This window comes from Natator depressus, chromosome 3 (genome assembly GCF_965152275.1).
Source record: "Natator depressus isolate rNatDep1 chromosome 3, rNatDep2.hap1, whole genome shotgun sequence".
Lineage (NCBI taxonomy): Eukaryota > Metazoa > Chordata > Testudines > Cheloniidae > Natator > Natator depressus.
This window is the reverse complement of record NC_134236.1, coordinates 10,222,181-10,238,448: the sequence shown is the minus strand read 5'-3', so window position 1 is coordinate 10,238,448 and position 16,268 is coordinate 10,222,181. Positions and strand designations below refer to the sequence as shown.

At 42.9% G+C, this 16,268-nt stretch overlaps 1 protein-coding gene across 7 annotated transcripts in view; it reads right to left on the bottom strand.

Annotated features, from left to right (window-relative positions):
- Window positions 1–16,268, bottom strand: part of HMBOX1 (homeobox containing 1) — a 144,256-nt gene that overhangs the window by 44,166 nt on the left and 83,822 nt on the right. For 6 of the 7 annotated variants that reach the window (XM_074947411.1, XM_074947414.1, XM_074947412.1 and 3 more), the window contains exons 3-5: window positions 15,157–15,636; window positions 13,022–13,107; window positions 2,091–2,201 (exon numbers count right to left, since the gene is read on the bottom strand). In XM_074947411.1, the coding sequence (XP_074803512.1) occupies window positions 2,091–2,201; window positions 13,022–13,107; window positions 15,157–15,636 (677 nt within the window). The remainder of the gene's footprint in view (window positions 1–2,090; window positions 2,202–13,021; window positions 13,108–15,156; window positions 15,637–16,268) is intronic. The other variant, XM_074947417.1, reaches the window with a different exon arrangement.

The following is a 16,268-nucleotide window of genomic DNA, read 5'->3' as shown; positions in this document are numbered from 1 at the left end:
GCACCAAGCACAACATAAGTTTCTTCGGGCAGGAACCATATCTCTGTCTGTATGATGTATTCACCATTAGCACTCAACAAATATATATTAATTATCCACTGACTGGCCAGTCTGGACTGCAATACAATTGGTTGCATGGCAACAGTTCAAAGCAGCGGATTGTCCTAAAAAAAAAAATCCCCCCGAGTAGAAAATTCGAACAGCTATGGAAAAACAAAAAGGGTTTTCCAAGTCTCTCTTAGTAAATTGAGTGTTCTAATGGTCCGAAAGGGAATTTAGAGGCATCAGTGCAATCCCTTGGCATAGGTAAGTGTCACTTTGTCTTTACAGTACTTGAAAAGGCTGTGTAAGGTCCCTTATGAAAAAACAAAATTAAAAAACCCCAGTAAGCGGCTGTTCAAGAAACTCTCTCCCATGCCAATACAAAAGAAAAAAAAACAACAGACAAGTCCCCAGCCAGTCAGACAATGAAGTAGAACTTCAGAGTTTAACATCAGTTCATTTTGATTTAAATTGGTAAACTCTCATCAGAAATCAGTTCTGAGGAGTGAAAAGACACACAGGAAGATATGGGGGAGGGAGGTGTCACTGCTGAGTTTAACAAGGACTCTCTTACCGTGGCCCAGAACGCTCTCTCACAAACAACCCCAGGAAATACTGTAGCAGAAGGATCTATAAGGTTATTGGAAAACAAATCTAAGCAGCAGTTTCAATCTTCAGGAGAGGCAGTATTCTGTTTTCCAGCTCTTCCCAAAAGCTCCAGTCCTCTTTTCCTGTCAGTTTTTGGGCCATGTCTTCTGTCAAAGGGGAATTTCTGGGAACTATTCCATAGGGTGGAATCTGAAGGCAGCTGATGCTAAAACTTGTTTCCAATAACCTTACAGATCCTTACACAGTGCCAATTGCAACATCAACAGGGATTGTAAAATTGGTGTTCCTCACTGATCACAGCAACCTGTCAACACCTCCCTCCCCTGGGCGCACTCACTCTCTGAACAGCATTTCCAGATGCTTGAGAGAAAGGACAAAACTCAGAACTGTATGTCTGAACTTAGCTGACCTTAAATTAAAGTATTCCTGGACCAACTGATGTATGAAGCCTCTTTATGTGCAGTTTACACACACAGCACTTGTTTTCAAAATCTGTTTTTACTGGAGTTTTACTTAACAGAACTCACACTTTTGGAGCAAAGCTCACAATAGACAGATTGAGTTTTGACTCCCTTTAAATCAATTACATTTCAAAGGGAAGACAGATGGCACAGGGTGGGTATAAGCAGGCCTCAGATTAAACAAAGGAAAACTGAGGCTGAATAGTATCAAGGGGGTGGTCAGGGACTGTGGGATTTGTCAAAAGGGAGTAATGGAAGCCTGGGTTAAGCAAGAAACTACAAGGAAGAATCCTGTCAGGGGACAGACTAGATGATAACTTCACAAGTAACACTGCCATCCCTTATTTCTGTGATTTTCTATACCCACAATTTTGATTTTTCAGAAGAGAAACAAGCAGGCTTTGCAAGACAAATCTTGACACCATCATATCCCAACCACAGGGTCAGGGCATGATCCAAAACCCATGACACCCTACTGAAAGACTGCCCTTGGTTTTAAGGGGCTCAGGATCAGGTCCTTAAACCTCCTGTTAGTTTATATGACACAGCTATTTTCAATGCTATGGCATGTTTAAAGTTCCCTTCTCTTGATCCAACAGGGCTCATCTTTTATTTATATTGAGAGGCTGGGTGTAAATTTAAAGCCATCTGATTACACCTCCAACAGAGACTACATATTCCCACACTTTCAGAGGGTGTGAAAATGAGCCAAGCAACCAAGAGACAGGCCAGAGCTGAACAGCTAGAGAGGCAGTGCTTTGGGTCACTTGCTGCAACCAAGAGTTTACGCTTAAAAGCAGTTCTATTCCCAAGTAGGCTTACCCCCATTCCTCCCACTTTCTAAAAAGTAACTCAGTTACGGGATACCACCTCTTGGAAGATGCTTCAGTGCAGCAAGGAGAAGTGAACAATCAGTGCCACTCACAAACATGACCCAGGATTTATTTCAGAAGTAAAACCTTAGCTTGTTTTGTTTACCAGGGTTTGTCTTCTCAAGCTGGTACCATCTGTAAAATGCCCTTTTCTTTTGTTCACTCAGGTCTGACCCCTGCTGCAACAGCCAGTGAGAGATCCGACTCTGGCTGATACCTACAAGAAAGAAGGAGAGAGAAAGAGAGAGAGAGAGAGAGAGAACTTTTGTTCTATTTAAATTTTGAATGGATTCAGTGCTAGTGAAAGGTACTGGCTTAAGAGGCCCAGAAATGGAAAGCTAATATTTTATACATAGAAAAGCTAAACGGTTCAAGCTTCCCCCGCAGTGTCCCACCAGTGTGCCTCAACTTTTGTCCTTTATTATTTTTGACCTGACTCAGACTCCACACCCACAGCAGGCACGTAGTCCAGCAGTTAGTAGAAAGTTCACCAGACTTTGAAGTGGGCAGGTCTGGGTTCTATTCCTAGCTTGGCCACGGACTCTCACAACATGACTTTGAGGAAATCATAGTATCGTTGTGCCTCAGTTTCCCCTCCATAAAATGGGAATATTGGTACTTACCCATCATTGTAAAGTGCTTCGAGATCTACAGACGAAGACGTTTATTAAAGTGATTATGATGATTAAATGCTTGCGGTGCATGCAGCGCTCGACAATAAGGTGAAAGCAGAACAGCAGTCTGTGATATACAGATATTAGTCCAACAGAAAATGAAGTCATTCACCTACCAAGTCATATCTCACAGGCCAGAAACAAAACCAAACCCAGCTGTCAGATGATAAACCGCTTCCAAACACTATGTACCTGGGCTGGATTAGACCCTGTGACCTAGAGGTGAAAAGTTCCATCTCTCCAAGAGAAATTTAAATCAGACTTTCATAAAAATAGTAAGAGGAGGAAATTTCCCAGAAGCTGAATATATTTTTTCAGAGTGAAGCGGAATGCAGGATCAACATCGGCATTCCATCCATAACATTGAAGGACAAATTAATTAGGACACAAACCAAAACTAACCAAAAAAAACGAGGAGGACTTGTGGCACCTTAGAGACTAACAAATTTATTTGGGCAGAAGCTTTTGTGGGCAAAAACCCACTTCATCGGATGCATGCAGTGGAAAATACAGTAGGAAGATCTACATACACAGAGAACATGAAACAATGGGTGTTGCCATATCAACTGTAATGAGACCAATTAATTAAGGTGGGCTATTATCAGCAGGAGAAAAAAAAACCCTTTCGTAGTGATAATCAGGATGGCCCATTTCAAACAGTTGACAAGAAGGAGTAAGTAACAGTGGTGGGGGGGGAATTAGCATAGGGAAATAATTTTTACTTTGTGTAATGACCCATCCACTCCCAGTCTTTATTCAAGCCTAATTTAATGGCGTCCAGTTTGCAAATTAATTCAAATTCTGCAATTTCTCGTTGGAGTCTGTTTTTGAAGTTTTTTTGTTGGAGAATTGTGACTTTTAGGTCTGAAATTGAGTGACCAGGGCGGCTGAAGTGTTCTCCGACTGGTTTTTGAATGTTATAATTCTTGATGTCTGATTTGTGTCCATTTATTCTTTTGCGTATAGATTGTCCGGTTTGGCCCATGTACATGGCAGAGGGGCATTGCTGGCACATGATGGCATATATCACATTGGTAGATGTGCAGGTGAACAAGCCTCTTATGGTGTGGCTGATGTGATTAGGTCCTGTGATGGTGTCCCTTGAATAGATGTGTGGACAGAGTTGGCAACGGGCTTTGTTGCAAGGATAGGTTCCTGGGTTAGTGTTTTTGTTGTGTGGTGTGTGGTTGCTGGTGAGTATTTGCTTTAGGTTGGGGAGCTGTCTGTAAGCGAGGACTGGCCTGTCTCCCAAGATCTGTGAGAGTGAGGATTGTCCTTCAGGATAGGTTGTAGATACTTGATGATGCGCTGGAGAAGTTTAAGTTGGGGGCTGAAGGTGATGGCTAGTGGCGTTCTGTTACTTTCTTTGTTGGGCCTGTCCTGGAGTAGGTGACCTCTGGGTATTCTTCTGGCTCTGTCAATCTGTTTCTTCACTTCAGCAGGTGGGTATTGTAGTGTTAAGAATGCTCAGTAGAGATCTGGTAGGTGTGTCTCTGTCGGAGGGATTGGAGCAAATGTGGGTGTATCTTAGAGCTTGGCTGTAGACAATGTTGTTTACTTATGCTACATTGATGACATCTTCATCATCTGGACCCATGGAAAAGAAGCCCTTGAGGAATTCCACCATGATTTCAACAATTTCCATCCCACCATCAACCTCAGCCGGGACCAGTCCACACAAGAGATCCACTTCCTGGACACTACAGTGCTAATAAGCGATGGCCACAAAATCACCACCCTATACCGGAAACCTACTAACCGCTATACTTACCTACATGCCTCCAGCTTTCATCCAGACCACACCACACGATCCATTGTCTACAGCCAAGCTCTATGATACAACCGCATTTGCTCCAGTCCCTCCGACAGAGACAAAGAAAGTAACAGAACACCACTAGCCGTCACCTTCAGCCCCCAACTTAAACCTCTCCAGCGCATCATCAAGGATCTACAACCTATCCTGAAGGACAATCCCTCACTCTCACAGATCTTGGGAGACAGGCCAATCCTCGCTTACAGACAGCTCCCCAACCTGAAGCAAATACTCACCAGCAACCACACACCACACAACAAAAACACTAACCCAGGACCTATCCTTGCAACAAAGCCCATTGCCAACTCTGTCTGCACATCTATTCAAGGGACACCATCATAGGACCTAATCACATCAGCCACACCATAAGAGGCTCGTTCACCTGCACATCTACCAATGTGATATATGCCATCATGTGCCAACAATGCCCCTCTGCCCTGTAAATTGGCCAAACCGGACAATCTCTACGCAAAAGAATAAACGGACACAAATCAGACATCAAGAATTATAACATTCAAAAACCAGTCGGAGAACACGTCAACCACCCTGGTCACTCAATTTCAGACCTAAAAGTCACAATTCTCCAATAAAAAACTTCAAAAACAGACTAACGAGAAACTGCAGAATTTGAATTAATTTGCAAACTGTACATCATTAAATTAGGCTTGAATAAAGACAGAGTGGATGGGTCATTACACAAAGTAAAAACTATTTCCCTATGCTAATTACGCCCCCCCCCATTACTCACATCTTCTTGTCAGCTGTTTGAAATGGGCAATCCTGATTATCACTACAAAAGGTTTTTTTTCTCCTGCTGATAATAGCCCACCTTAATTAATTGGTCTCATTACAGTTGGTGTGGCAACACCCATTGTTTCATGTTCTCTGTGTATATAGATCTTCCTACTGTATTTTCCATGGCATGCATCCGATGAAGTGGGTTTTAGCCCACAAAAGCTTATGCCCAAATAAATTTGTTAATCTCTAAGGTGGCACAAGTACTTCACATTTTTTTTGCTGATACAGACTAACACGGCTACCACTCCAAAACTAAGCAGTTTCACAAGGAAAGAGACAGGTCTAAAAACCCACTTGGATGCAAATCGCACACTCATTTGTGATCACCACAAGCTATTCCAACAACTTATATAATTCAGTGTTCAAATGGCTGAAGCAGAAGGCTAACAGATGGGGCAAAGGAACTGCCAAGGGTGCATTCCCAACAAGGCTGTTCAGCCACTAGAAAGTGTTAACAGCATACAAACTCTCTTGGGAATTAAAGTTCTAGGAGGTGCTCACAGTAACAATATATTGCTAAACACCACCTGTGCCAACACCTGTTTAGAATTATAATACACAACACGAAGTTGCTTTTCATGAGGTAAAAACACCTACCTCTCCCATCTCGTGATCTCATGATCATATTTAACTTATGAGAAATAGGCTCCAGGAGTTTTACATTTTCTCTAATAAGGGATTTTTTCCTAACATGTATTTTTGAGTTAAACAAAGATGCTAATAACATTTCAGAATGATTCAAAATCTCAGGGGAGTCTAATTCATATGGGTTAACTCCAACTAGGTTTTCAAAAATCATAGTTATGTTCCTAACTAGCCTGCATTATATATAATTCTGGAGCTACTAAAATGTCATTTGTCCTGCAGGAAAAGGGTGGGTTTCGTTTTTTTTAAACAGGAACTTTTGTGTTCAACAGAAATCCTCGTGCAAGGATGCGGGAGAGAACTTGAAGGCTCTATGAGTATATTCTGACTGGCTTGCTGCAGGCAGGACTGTATGCTTTTATTGTAGATCCCCAACCAACCTATTTCAGGGACTGCCTCTGCCCTATCTATCAAAGATGGTGCAAACAGCTGAGGCCCTCCCACTTAGTCATCCCCGGGGTTGAAATCATGTCAACTGGAACATGTGCTCAGTAAAGGGACCTGGTTCTGAAACCTGTGTCCTTTGGTGTTCCATCACAGTCCACATCAGGACACTTTTTGAGCACAGAACTACATGCCTTAAGTGTTTGGCCTCTCAGTTGTGGTTTCTCAGCTGGATGAGTTTTGTCTGTTGATGGGTGAGGGTAGCATTAGTTTATTACCTGGTTTCTAAGTACCGTGGTCTACCTTTAATTACGTAATAAAAATATTGTGCGTACAGTTCTTTGGTAACAAAGTAGGATATAAAAGCAAAGTATCAAATACTAAAGTTATGGATGCAGAACATATTTTCATAATAATATATTGGGGCATCCACGCTTTGCCAGAGAGGCTGCACTGGCAACTTGCTACACTTGTTTTGTATAAAATAGTACAGATTGCAGCTACCTAATACACTCGTGCTGCCTGCAAACGTTAATGGTAACTTCGTCCAGTGGTTGAAGCAAAGGAGTGAGAGCCAGGACGTTGGGGTTCTATTCCCAGCTTCGCTACTGACTCACTGTGGTCTTTGGTACATCACTCCGCAGTCAATCCCTTTCTGTAAAACGGACCTTTGTACAGGACATTGAAATGCACAGATTAGAACAGTGCTCTTCTACAAATTCTATGCACACTACTGCAGGTTCCAACATGACATGCTCTGTAATGACTACTGCATCCCATGACCTGCACTTCAGAATGTTGTGGGCTGCATCTCATCTATATCAATACACTAACTCCAGGTAATCACTCCTGTTGAGAATCAGACCCTTTTCTCTCTGTCCACACAGCTAAAATTCTTGTTCAGGCCTCATATCTCGGTCTCTGTGGTTTCTCCAACACCCACATCACCCCCAACCCTCCCACCTCCAGCCCATACAAAATGCAGCTGCTGAGGTCATCTTCCTCGCTCACTGTTTTGATCAGTCAACTTTTTAGAGTTCTCCATTGGTTCCCCTTTCTCTACCGCATCACTTTCAAACTTCTTGTGATCACTTTCCTCCCCAACTCTTCATCTATCTTTGCCAGTTCAGATCGGATCCTCTCTGGGGCAAATATTGTAGTTTCCACTGTTAGAAAAATGCTAGCACAGTTTGGATGCTTATGCAAATTAAATAATACTTTGTATTTATGAAATGCTAACTAAGGCTACTGGGAATTATTTCCTCTGTGAAATACACAATTTTTTATTATTTATATCATGATCCAGTCTAGAGGCCCCAACACTGTACATAGTACACAAAGCAAGAGATGACTTCTGCCTCAAAGACCTTGCAGCCTATATAGACATGTATTATTATACTCATTTTACAGTTGGGAAACTGAGGCAGGGAGAGTGTGACTTTCCCAACATCACACACAAAGTGAGTGACAGAGCCAGGAACCGAACCTAGATCTTTTGAGTCCCAATGTAGGGCCTAAACCACAACTCCATCCTTCTGTTATTTATTTTTAATGATGTCCTTGTAGCAAAAACAAAAACAACAAAAAAGATTATTTGATTGTGATACAGTTTCTACTTTCTAAAAATTTGGTTTTATATAGTGGATTCACCAGAGCACTGGGAAAGGGATGCTTCTCAATCCAACACCAGTACCATCCAGTTACATAGCTTCTAATCCTGCTATTTCAGGAAATTACACTGGCAGGAAAAAACGCTGCCAAAAGCAAATTCACGAAGGTAATTATCTGGAGCATCTAATATCCGGCTGTCTGGAAAAAAAATCTCTCAGACTGACTCACGGATCACGAGGAAGATCGAGGTCCGTTGGTCTCTGGGCCAACAAGCCAGGAATACTGTACATCACGATGAGGGCACCCACCTTTGTCATAGAAAATGCAGGGGGGAGAGGCAGTCACAAAAGAACCATGGCAAATTCTGATAAGTTTGACATTTTAATGAATATTTGTCAAATGCCTGCAATTCTGTCCCTCTTCCTGCTTCTCTCCATGCTCCCATTTTGCCTCTGCCCTTTCTTTCTGCCAGGTCTTTTCTCAGACACACTCCCCATTGCAGGTTCCGGTTCACAGATGATGATAACCCAGAGATATTTCCTCAGACTGCACTGCTCCTTGGGCCACATCCCCCAAGCAGATGATTTGGAAGAAAATTTACCTCCCACATACCAAAGAGGCAGTAAAAGCCAACACCAGGAGAAGGCAGGCAGAGAGGCTCGCTACTCCAGTGTGTTCAGCGCATACCTGCTCACAACCCTGGAGACTGCTGCTCACACAAGCCCCTAATCACTGTTTTTCCCCTTCCTCTCACAGATGGGTGCGTTCATCCTCTGTGGCTGCAATCTTTATTTTTTTTAATCTCTCTTGCAAAAAAGTATATAGAAGCACCTGGAAAGTATGGGATTTGGACAGTGCTTAATTTGTAATGAAAGAGTTGCTGGGGCTCAAGCAATTAGGTGCCGAGACTCAAGCAATTTTTTTACTTTCATAACTGATAGCAAGCCCAGAGGTGCCGGGGCTATGAACTGCCAAGCCCAGAGGTGCCGGGGCTCAGCTCTGGCAAGCCCAGGCACAAATTAAGCACTGGTTTTGGAGGAGAACTGACTGATTTTATGCCTTCATTCTCGTGTTTATAAGAACGAATCCTGGATTTGTACAATATGTGCCCGCAAAGAACATCGATCAACTTTGTACGTTAGCAAGGTTTGTTTGGAGGAAAGGTGCAAAGATCAAAATCATGTTAAAATAAATCCTCACCTGTGTCACCACCAACACCAAATATTTTAAAAAACTGTTTCTCACCATTTATGCTGGTCGATAACTTTTTGAATTCCATTCAGTGTGACAATGGAACTACTCTAGTCAGTTTCATTTTCTTCATACTGGGTTTTGCTTTGTGCGCTATTCCGTGTTGCTGTGTTTGGCTTTCCAACACTGCATGGATGATTATTATTTGTGCTAGGTTCTGTACATACCATAGGAGATGGTTCTGTTCTCAAGAGCTTATTGTCTAAATAGTCAAGACAGAGAAAGGGTGGGACAGGGATGAGCCATACAAGTAGAATGAACAGAATGATTGTTGACAAACATGTTAGAAAAAACCCTGTTGTTATGTATTTTTGAAACATATGAACTGATGTTCTAAGAGAAAGGATGGCTAGGCCACTAGCCTAGGATCCAGGAGGCCTGGGTTCAAGTCCCTGCTCTGCCACAGATTTCCTATGTGACATTGGATAAGTTACTTAGCCTCTCTGTCCCACAGTTCCCCATCTATACAATGAGGATACTAGCACTACCCTGCCTCAGGGGTGTTGTGAGCCCAAATACATTAATAATCTGTGAGGTGCTCAGATACTTTTATGGCCCCCATTAAATATATAAATAATGCAGGTATTAGGTTTCATAAACCTACACTTAAACTCTGCCCCACCCCCAAAACCCCTCAAATTCAAACCCTACATCAGGGTCCTAAATTACTTGGCAGCTTCCTTTAGTAAGAGCAGAAAAACACTCTTTGCTCTACTGCAAGGGATCTCAAACTTTTTTTTGCTGGGACCCCCTTTGAAAATACTTCAGGCTGTGACAACCCTCCCATACCATGCCATCCTGACTTCTGCACTGCTAATGGCGGCAGTGCTGCCTTCAGAGCTGGGTGCCCGGCCAGCCGCCGCTGCTCTCACAACCCCCCTACAATAGTCTTGTGACCCCTTTTCGGGTCGGGACCCCCAGTTTGAGAAATGCTGCCCTAGTACCTATAACCACTTGGTTCAGGGGCAAATTTTCAGTTTTTATCAGAACAGATTAAGACATGCCACTCTCCGTTATTGTTAAGGGGGATTTGGCATCTCACTCACTGCATGCAATGTTGAAAACCTACCCTTGAAGGGAGTAAAGCTGCAACTATGTTAAAGGAGTTTCAAACAACAAGATGGGAAATTCAGCAGGAACTATTATTAGCTCCTGTTTATACTGTCATTTTTCTTATCAGTAGAAGATTATTTATACAGCTCCCAACCCAAGAGCTTCTTGTTTATCTTATTACAGAAACCATTAAAGAAAGTTGCTATAAAAAGCAGCTTCTGTATTTAGTACGAGCGCTAGTAAATGTTCTGCTGGGTTTTTCTCCTTATCAATCGTTTCTTTATTTTCTGGTCACCATTTCATAATTTCCTTTGCCATTTTTCACACTGTTCTCTTCTGACACTACAGAAGACTTCACTGTGTGCCTTCCTCATTTACTACTCCATGTCAGTTTTATTATTTGATCACTTCATAAATTTATGGTCATTAAAAAACAAGACAAAACAAAAAACAAAACTAAGTAGGGGGAATATGGTTCAGACTGAAAGGCCTACATTGTACTACCTCAGCAACAGAATTCAACATTCAGCTACAATTAGATATTTTTTCTCTCCCCTCCTTTTCCCACCATCCCCCTCACCAGCAATGGAGAAATAAAAAGGAAAAAGTCATAGCTTGCTACTGCATATGCATAGTAAAGAGTGTATTTTTTTTTGTATGGTGCCTTTTGTACGAACTCTATCCCAAAACACTTCACAAAAATTAAACAGGATCCCAACAAGGACAGCTGAGACCAAGGGTCAGAGCAAATCTGAGGCTGGAAGAAGTGGAGGAATTTGCAGTCAGGTTCCATGGCAGGGTCAAAACCAAAGGTCAGAGTCCAAGTGAAGTTTCAGGGTCCAGGTGAGGAGGCAAAGTCTAAGGCAAGTCAAGGTCAGAGCAGGGAGCAGAAATGATCATGGCAACTACAGAAGATCCACACTGTCGTCTGGACACTTCCTGGAATGCCCCTTGGGTCTGTATAGAGTGGGGAGCCAGTGAGGAACCATGAGGCTGCTGCTTGTCAGACCCCTTGAGACGGGGCTTCCCATAGTCTGTGTCCACAGCAGGATGTTGGGCCATAGAACAGAAGCGGGTTACAGCTGCTGCTGAGTAGCATCATGGAGATGTCAGCAGCATGGCAGCTCGACAGACCTGGGTTCTAGACCTATAGGGGGTCTTACAAATTGCTGCAGTGGAGGTAAGATTAGGCAAGGGAAAAAGAGGTTTTCAGAGGAGATTTTAAATGGGATGGAGGGAGACAAGAAAGTAGTCCCAAATGGCAGAAGATTGAGCAGAGAAGGCTCTCGCATCAAGAATGGTAAAATTATGTGAAGAGATGGGGAAGAAAAAAAAGGGGGCCTCTGGCTGGCAAGCAGGAGGAGATAAAGAGTCATATCCTCAGCTAGTGCAAATCAATTTACACCAGCTATGCTGATTTACATGAGCTGAAGATCTAGTTCAAGATCTGTGATTTGAAATTGACATATACACGACTTTAGCTACCATGCAGCCAACGGTCACTCACTCATGTGCTCGTCCCTAACAACCCAATTGAAGAATGCCTTTTTTAGGAGAGACAGGGGGAGTTAAAAGTTTACACCTGGAATCCTGAAGCAATGTCCTTCAATAGAGCTGCACTGTCCACATCAGCATTTTCTTTAAAGGCCTAACCGACTGGCAACACCTGCAGGCAAAGCTTTAGGGGAGGGGTTCATCCATGAGATAGTCTTTTTTGGTCAAATTGGGATTTATAACAAGAGGGCCAGAAATAACCCTAATTTTGGAAAGATCCAAGGAATGCGTCTTGTTTCTTTTCCTTTCCTCACAGCATCTGCCTTTGTAAACCGAGAGTGGGTACACTGGAAGAGGTTGCACACTTCCCAAGCATTTGTTCACTCTCTCTTCACATGTGGGGAGAGATGGAAAAGAGCTAGAACACCATCCAGGCCATCTTCCCATCAGTGCAGGATCATTTCCTACAAGGCAATTCTCTAGAACTTCTCCTCTCACAAGAGTTTGGCACTTATAGTCACATTTTCTTTCTTAATTATCTATTTCAAGACTTCTATTCAGGCGTGGGTCTAAAAATAAATAAATAAAGGTCAGGAAGAGTAAGTTGTTTTGTCTCCAGCTGTACTCCTGATTCTGCTACCAAACTCTCTGGATGGCCTTGGCCAAGCCACTTAAACCTCTCTGCAAAGAATTAATCCACATTTGTAAAGTGCTTTGCAAACAGCGTGGTGTGTGAAGGTCTAAATAGCTTTACTGGAGTCTGCTCACTCATCCCTAATGCCAATGGAGAAAAAGAGGGAAAGAGGAAGAAATACGGTTCTTTCCCCTTTGAAACAAGGTTACAGTTAATATGGCCATTCCCTCGCCCCTCACATCTGCCTTTTACTATTATTTGCGACTCAAGGACAAGTGGACAAACTCTCACAATCAGTATGCTAAGTGTATTGATGCCAGCTATGGATACATTCCCAGATATATATTTGTGTATATACATTTGCCACACATAATAGTGTAACTTCAGAATTAAAGAAAACTGTTTTAGTTTTAAGATAGGAACTCTGCGCTTATTGCAATGCTGTAAAATAAAATTTGCTAGCAAAAGCCACACACACACACAAAAAAAGTGATTCACTGGGGAAGTTCTATGATGTGCAGGACAATGGGTCTTAAATCAAAGGCATACATTATCATGACTAAGCTGACAGATCTGCACTGCAATGCAGAAAGCCGAGCAATAATCCAACATCTGCACCAGCACACACAAGAGGCTAGACACAGGACTCAAAATGAATAAAGGGCTCTTCAAGCTCTTACCTGTTACCTGTGCAACAACTGCTTGAGAAATCCTCCGATTGGCAAGAAAGGCTTTGATTTCCTCCTTTATCACGCTGCTGTCCCTCCTACCAAAACAAAACAAAAAACGAGAGAGACAGACAGACCAAAGGGCACTCTGAAGATGTAAAATGGTTTTATTTCCTTTGCTTAAGGGGTGGGGTCTTCTGCCCGGGGGTGGGGGGGGAAACAGTCAAAATAGCTCACCAGTGGACACTTCTTTTAATGAGTGTCATGTTTGATCAAATCATCCCAGCAGGCGGATGGATGACTCATAGCCTATATAATTCATACTAGGTGTAGGGCTGCCATATGGAATGTACAAAGTTTCATTACACAGGGATGAATAAATCTCTCACACCAGCATTAAAACTCAGTCATAAAATGAAGCACAAAAAATAAAAGATAGCAGGGTCTGCATGGTTAGCTCCACAAATGAGGATATCGACAAGCCCTCTCAAACATTTCAAACAACGGGGCTGAAGGAAGGAAAAGAGATTTCGCAACCTCCACCCCAACAACCTCCCTTGCCCCCAAAAGCCTGGTGCGTGGGTGCACTGAATTAAGGAATACCCGTCATCGTTATATCCCTAGTTTTTCTGGAAGGATTATTTTTAAAAAATGTGGAGAGATGGTTCAGAAAGGACTGAATAATTATGCTAAAAGGAAAAAAATTTACTGGTTTCTCAGGGGCTGTAATATGCAAGCTTAAACTGCAGTAAACAAACGCCTGCACCTGTGAAATTCAGAATCCGTTTTGTTGGGCTTTTAAAATCAGGTCGGGTTTATTCCTGGGTAGCACATACTTTCTTTGACTTTTTCTGAGCAGGGTTCGGTGATCAAAATTGTAATGTGACCAGCCTCGAGCTTGGAAAGTGTGAGTGAAACACAAATACTGCAGGTTCGTCATCTCTTCTACGCCCAACCCGCACCCTCCACACAAGAAAACATGGGACATTTCAACAGGAACAAGCACCAAACACTATCTGGGGCATCATGCTCATGAACTCCCAATCCGACAACAGGTAGATTTCAGCGAAAGGAGCGCCTGCCTACTGCTACCCTCAACTCTTTCAGATTCCCCACTATGCTGAGCCCAAGCAGCATGACTCACCACCTTTGTGGTTCTCCCCACTCATTTCTGAGTCTCCTTGACCCAGCCACCACACCTTCATTCAGTCCCTCCTTAAAATGCATGTCCTCCAGGGGTCTACAAGCCCCAGTCCAATATTTGCCAAGTATACATGAGAAAACATAACACTCCAAAACAGCAGCAACTACAACAAATAAATCATAAAATACAAAAAAAAAAACAACCCCACAACTGAATTTAAAAGACATGCTACATTTCACCACTCATTCTGCCTCTTGCTTGAGCTAATCTTCCATCTCTCATCTTGTACACTATTAAGATCATGGATTCTTAATTTTGGAGCAACAAGCACCCTAACCTTTCCCATATTGCTAAATGGAAGGGGTATCCTGCCTAACAAGGAAGAAGCCCCTCAACAGGAAAAAAGATGACCACTGATATTGACTATAAGTTCTCCATAGATGAGACCTGCCTTTTCATAATTGTTTTTATTTCAGTGCTGTCATTCTTGGCCCTACATAACACACAAACAGAGGCAGTCCTGCCACAAGGAGCTTATTATCCAAAAGGCAGATAAGACATGATATATTAAGTCCGTGAAGAAGGCATTAACAGAGCCGTTTCCCTCTTCTCCCATACAACGTTGGGAAAGAGAAGGCATTGGACTGACATGAGCCCGTGGTGGAGAATCTCATGGGAGAAGAGGGCTGTTTCCAAGGGATTTGAATGTGGTGAGGATGGAAACAGTGCACTGAGATAAGGAACTCAATCCAGGCTTTGGAAAAAACTAAGACTGAAAAGGGATCTGTGACATAGCCCAGGACAAAATGTGCACAGGGCTTCAAAGGGGAGGGTGGCCAACGGGGGACAAACATGGGGATAATTATCTAAGGCACCCCTCACACTACTGAGAATACATATAACCACTAAAGTAACCCTCCCACCCCGCTCCACCCAAGATGCAGTTCTCTTCTTAAAGGGTTCGTCAGGCTGATTTACTGAACCATCTACAAGTTTTACTAACCTCATCAATTCTTCCACTTTGTCATCTACGTCCAAGTCCTCTTCAGAAGCTTCAAAACTGTACGATCTTTGAGCCAAGCTGTTTGCAAGTGGATAGCGTGTGGGCGACATCTTCCCATTGAAAGCCGACAACCTCTCGTTACTCTCCCTCCCGTTCTGATTAGTAGTGCAAGGCTGTGGGGAGGTGTCGTAACTGTTGCTAGGCGATGGGGACATCCCAGAATGCTGGGTCTGCGTAGAAGCTGTGGCTGTAGAGGAAGATGCTGGGATATTGTTGGTACTGTTGCCGTAGGAACCACCTCCATAGCTAGACCTTCTTCCAAACTTGTCACTATGCTCTTGATCGAGACGGTCCAAGGTTTCCAAGGCGTGGAGGATTTCGTGTCTGGTCATTCCAGTACGTCTCAGGCGCTGAAGCAGGTCTATCTGCTCTATAGTAAATCTGGGTTCATCTGTGTAGTGAGACATGGTTTCCAGCAGACTAAAAATAAGGTGAAATGTGAAAGCAAACAGTTTAGTGCAAAAGCTCACTATGGGACATGTACAGCATCTCAGGTATGGCACTTAACAGAAGACAATAGGCCTGATTCTGGTCTCATTTACACCAGTGTAAATCATATAAGTGAGGGCAAGCCGGCCCAATGGGTGGAATCCCTCTCACTCATTGAACTCAATGGCAAAGCTCCCATTAACTTCAGGTTCATTGTTTGTTTGCTTCTGGTAAAGAATAACTTTGCATAGTTTTCAGAGAATACCTCACTCTCTTACTTCAAATCTCGCCCAACATACCTTTTGATTACTTTCCCATCCCCAGCTCCCTTTTCTACTCTCTTATCTTCAATAAACATGCCTTATGGAATGACGACAGTTGCTCCATAATTAAGGCTGCAACTGAGATTCCGTTATATGCCCAATTTTACCCAACCCCCAAATCCACCAGGAAAGTCCCACTGGTAGAGCCCTGTGTGGATACAAAATTTGTATGCACATCTGATCCGCAAACATGGTCCGTGGATATAAAGCGGATATCCAGATTTGCAGGGTTCTACGCATTGGCCTCAAAACTCGCAGGTTAGAGCTGGGCCAGATGTACAATTTTTCTAAAAATATTCA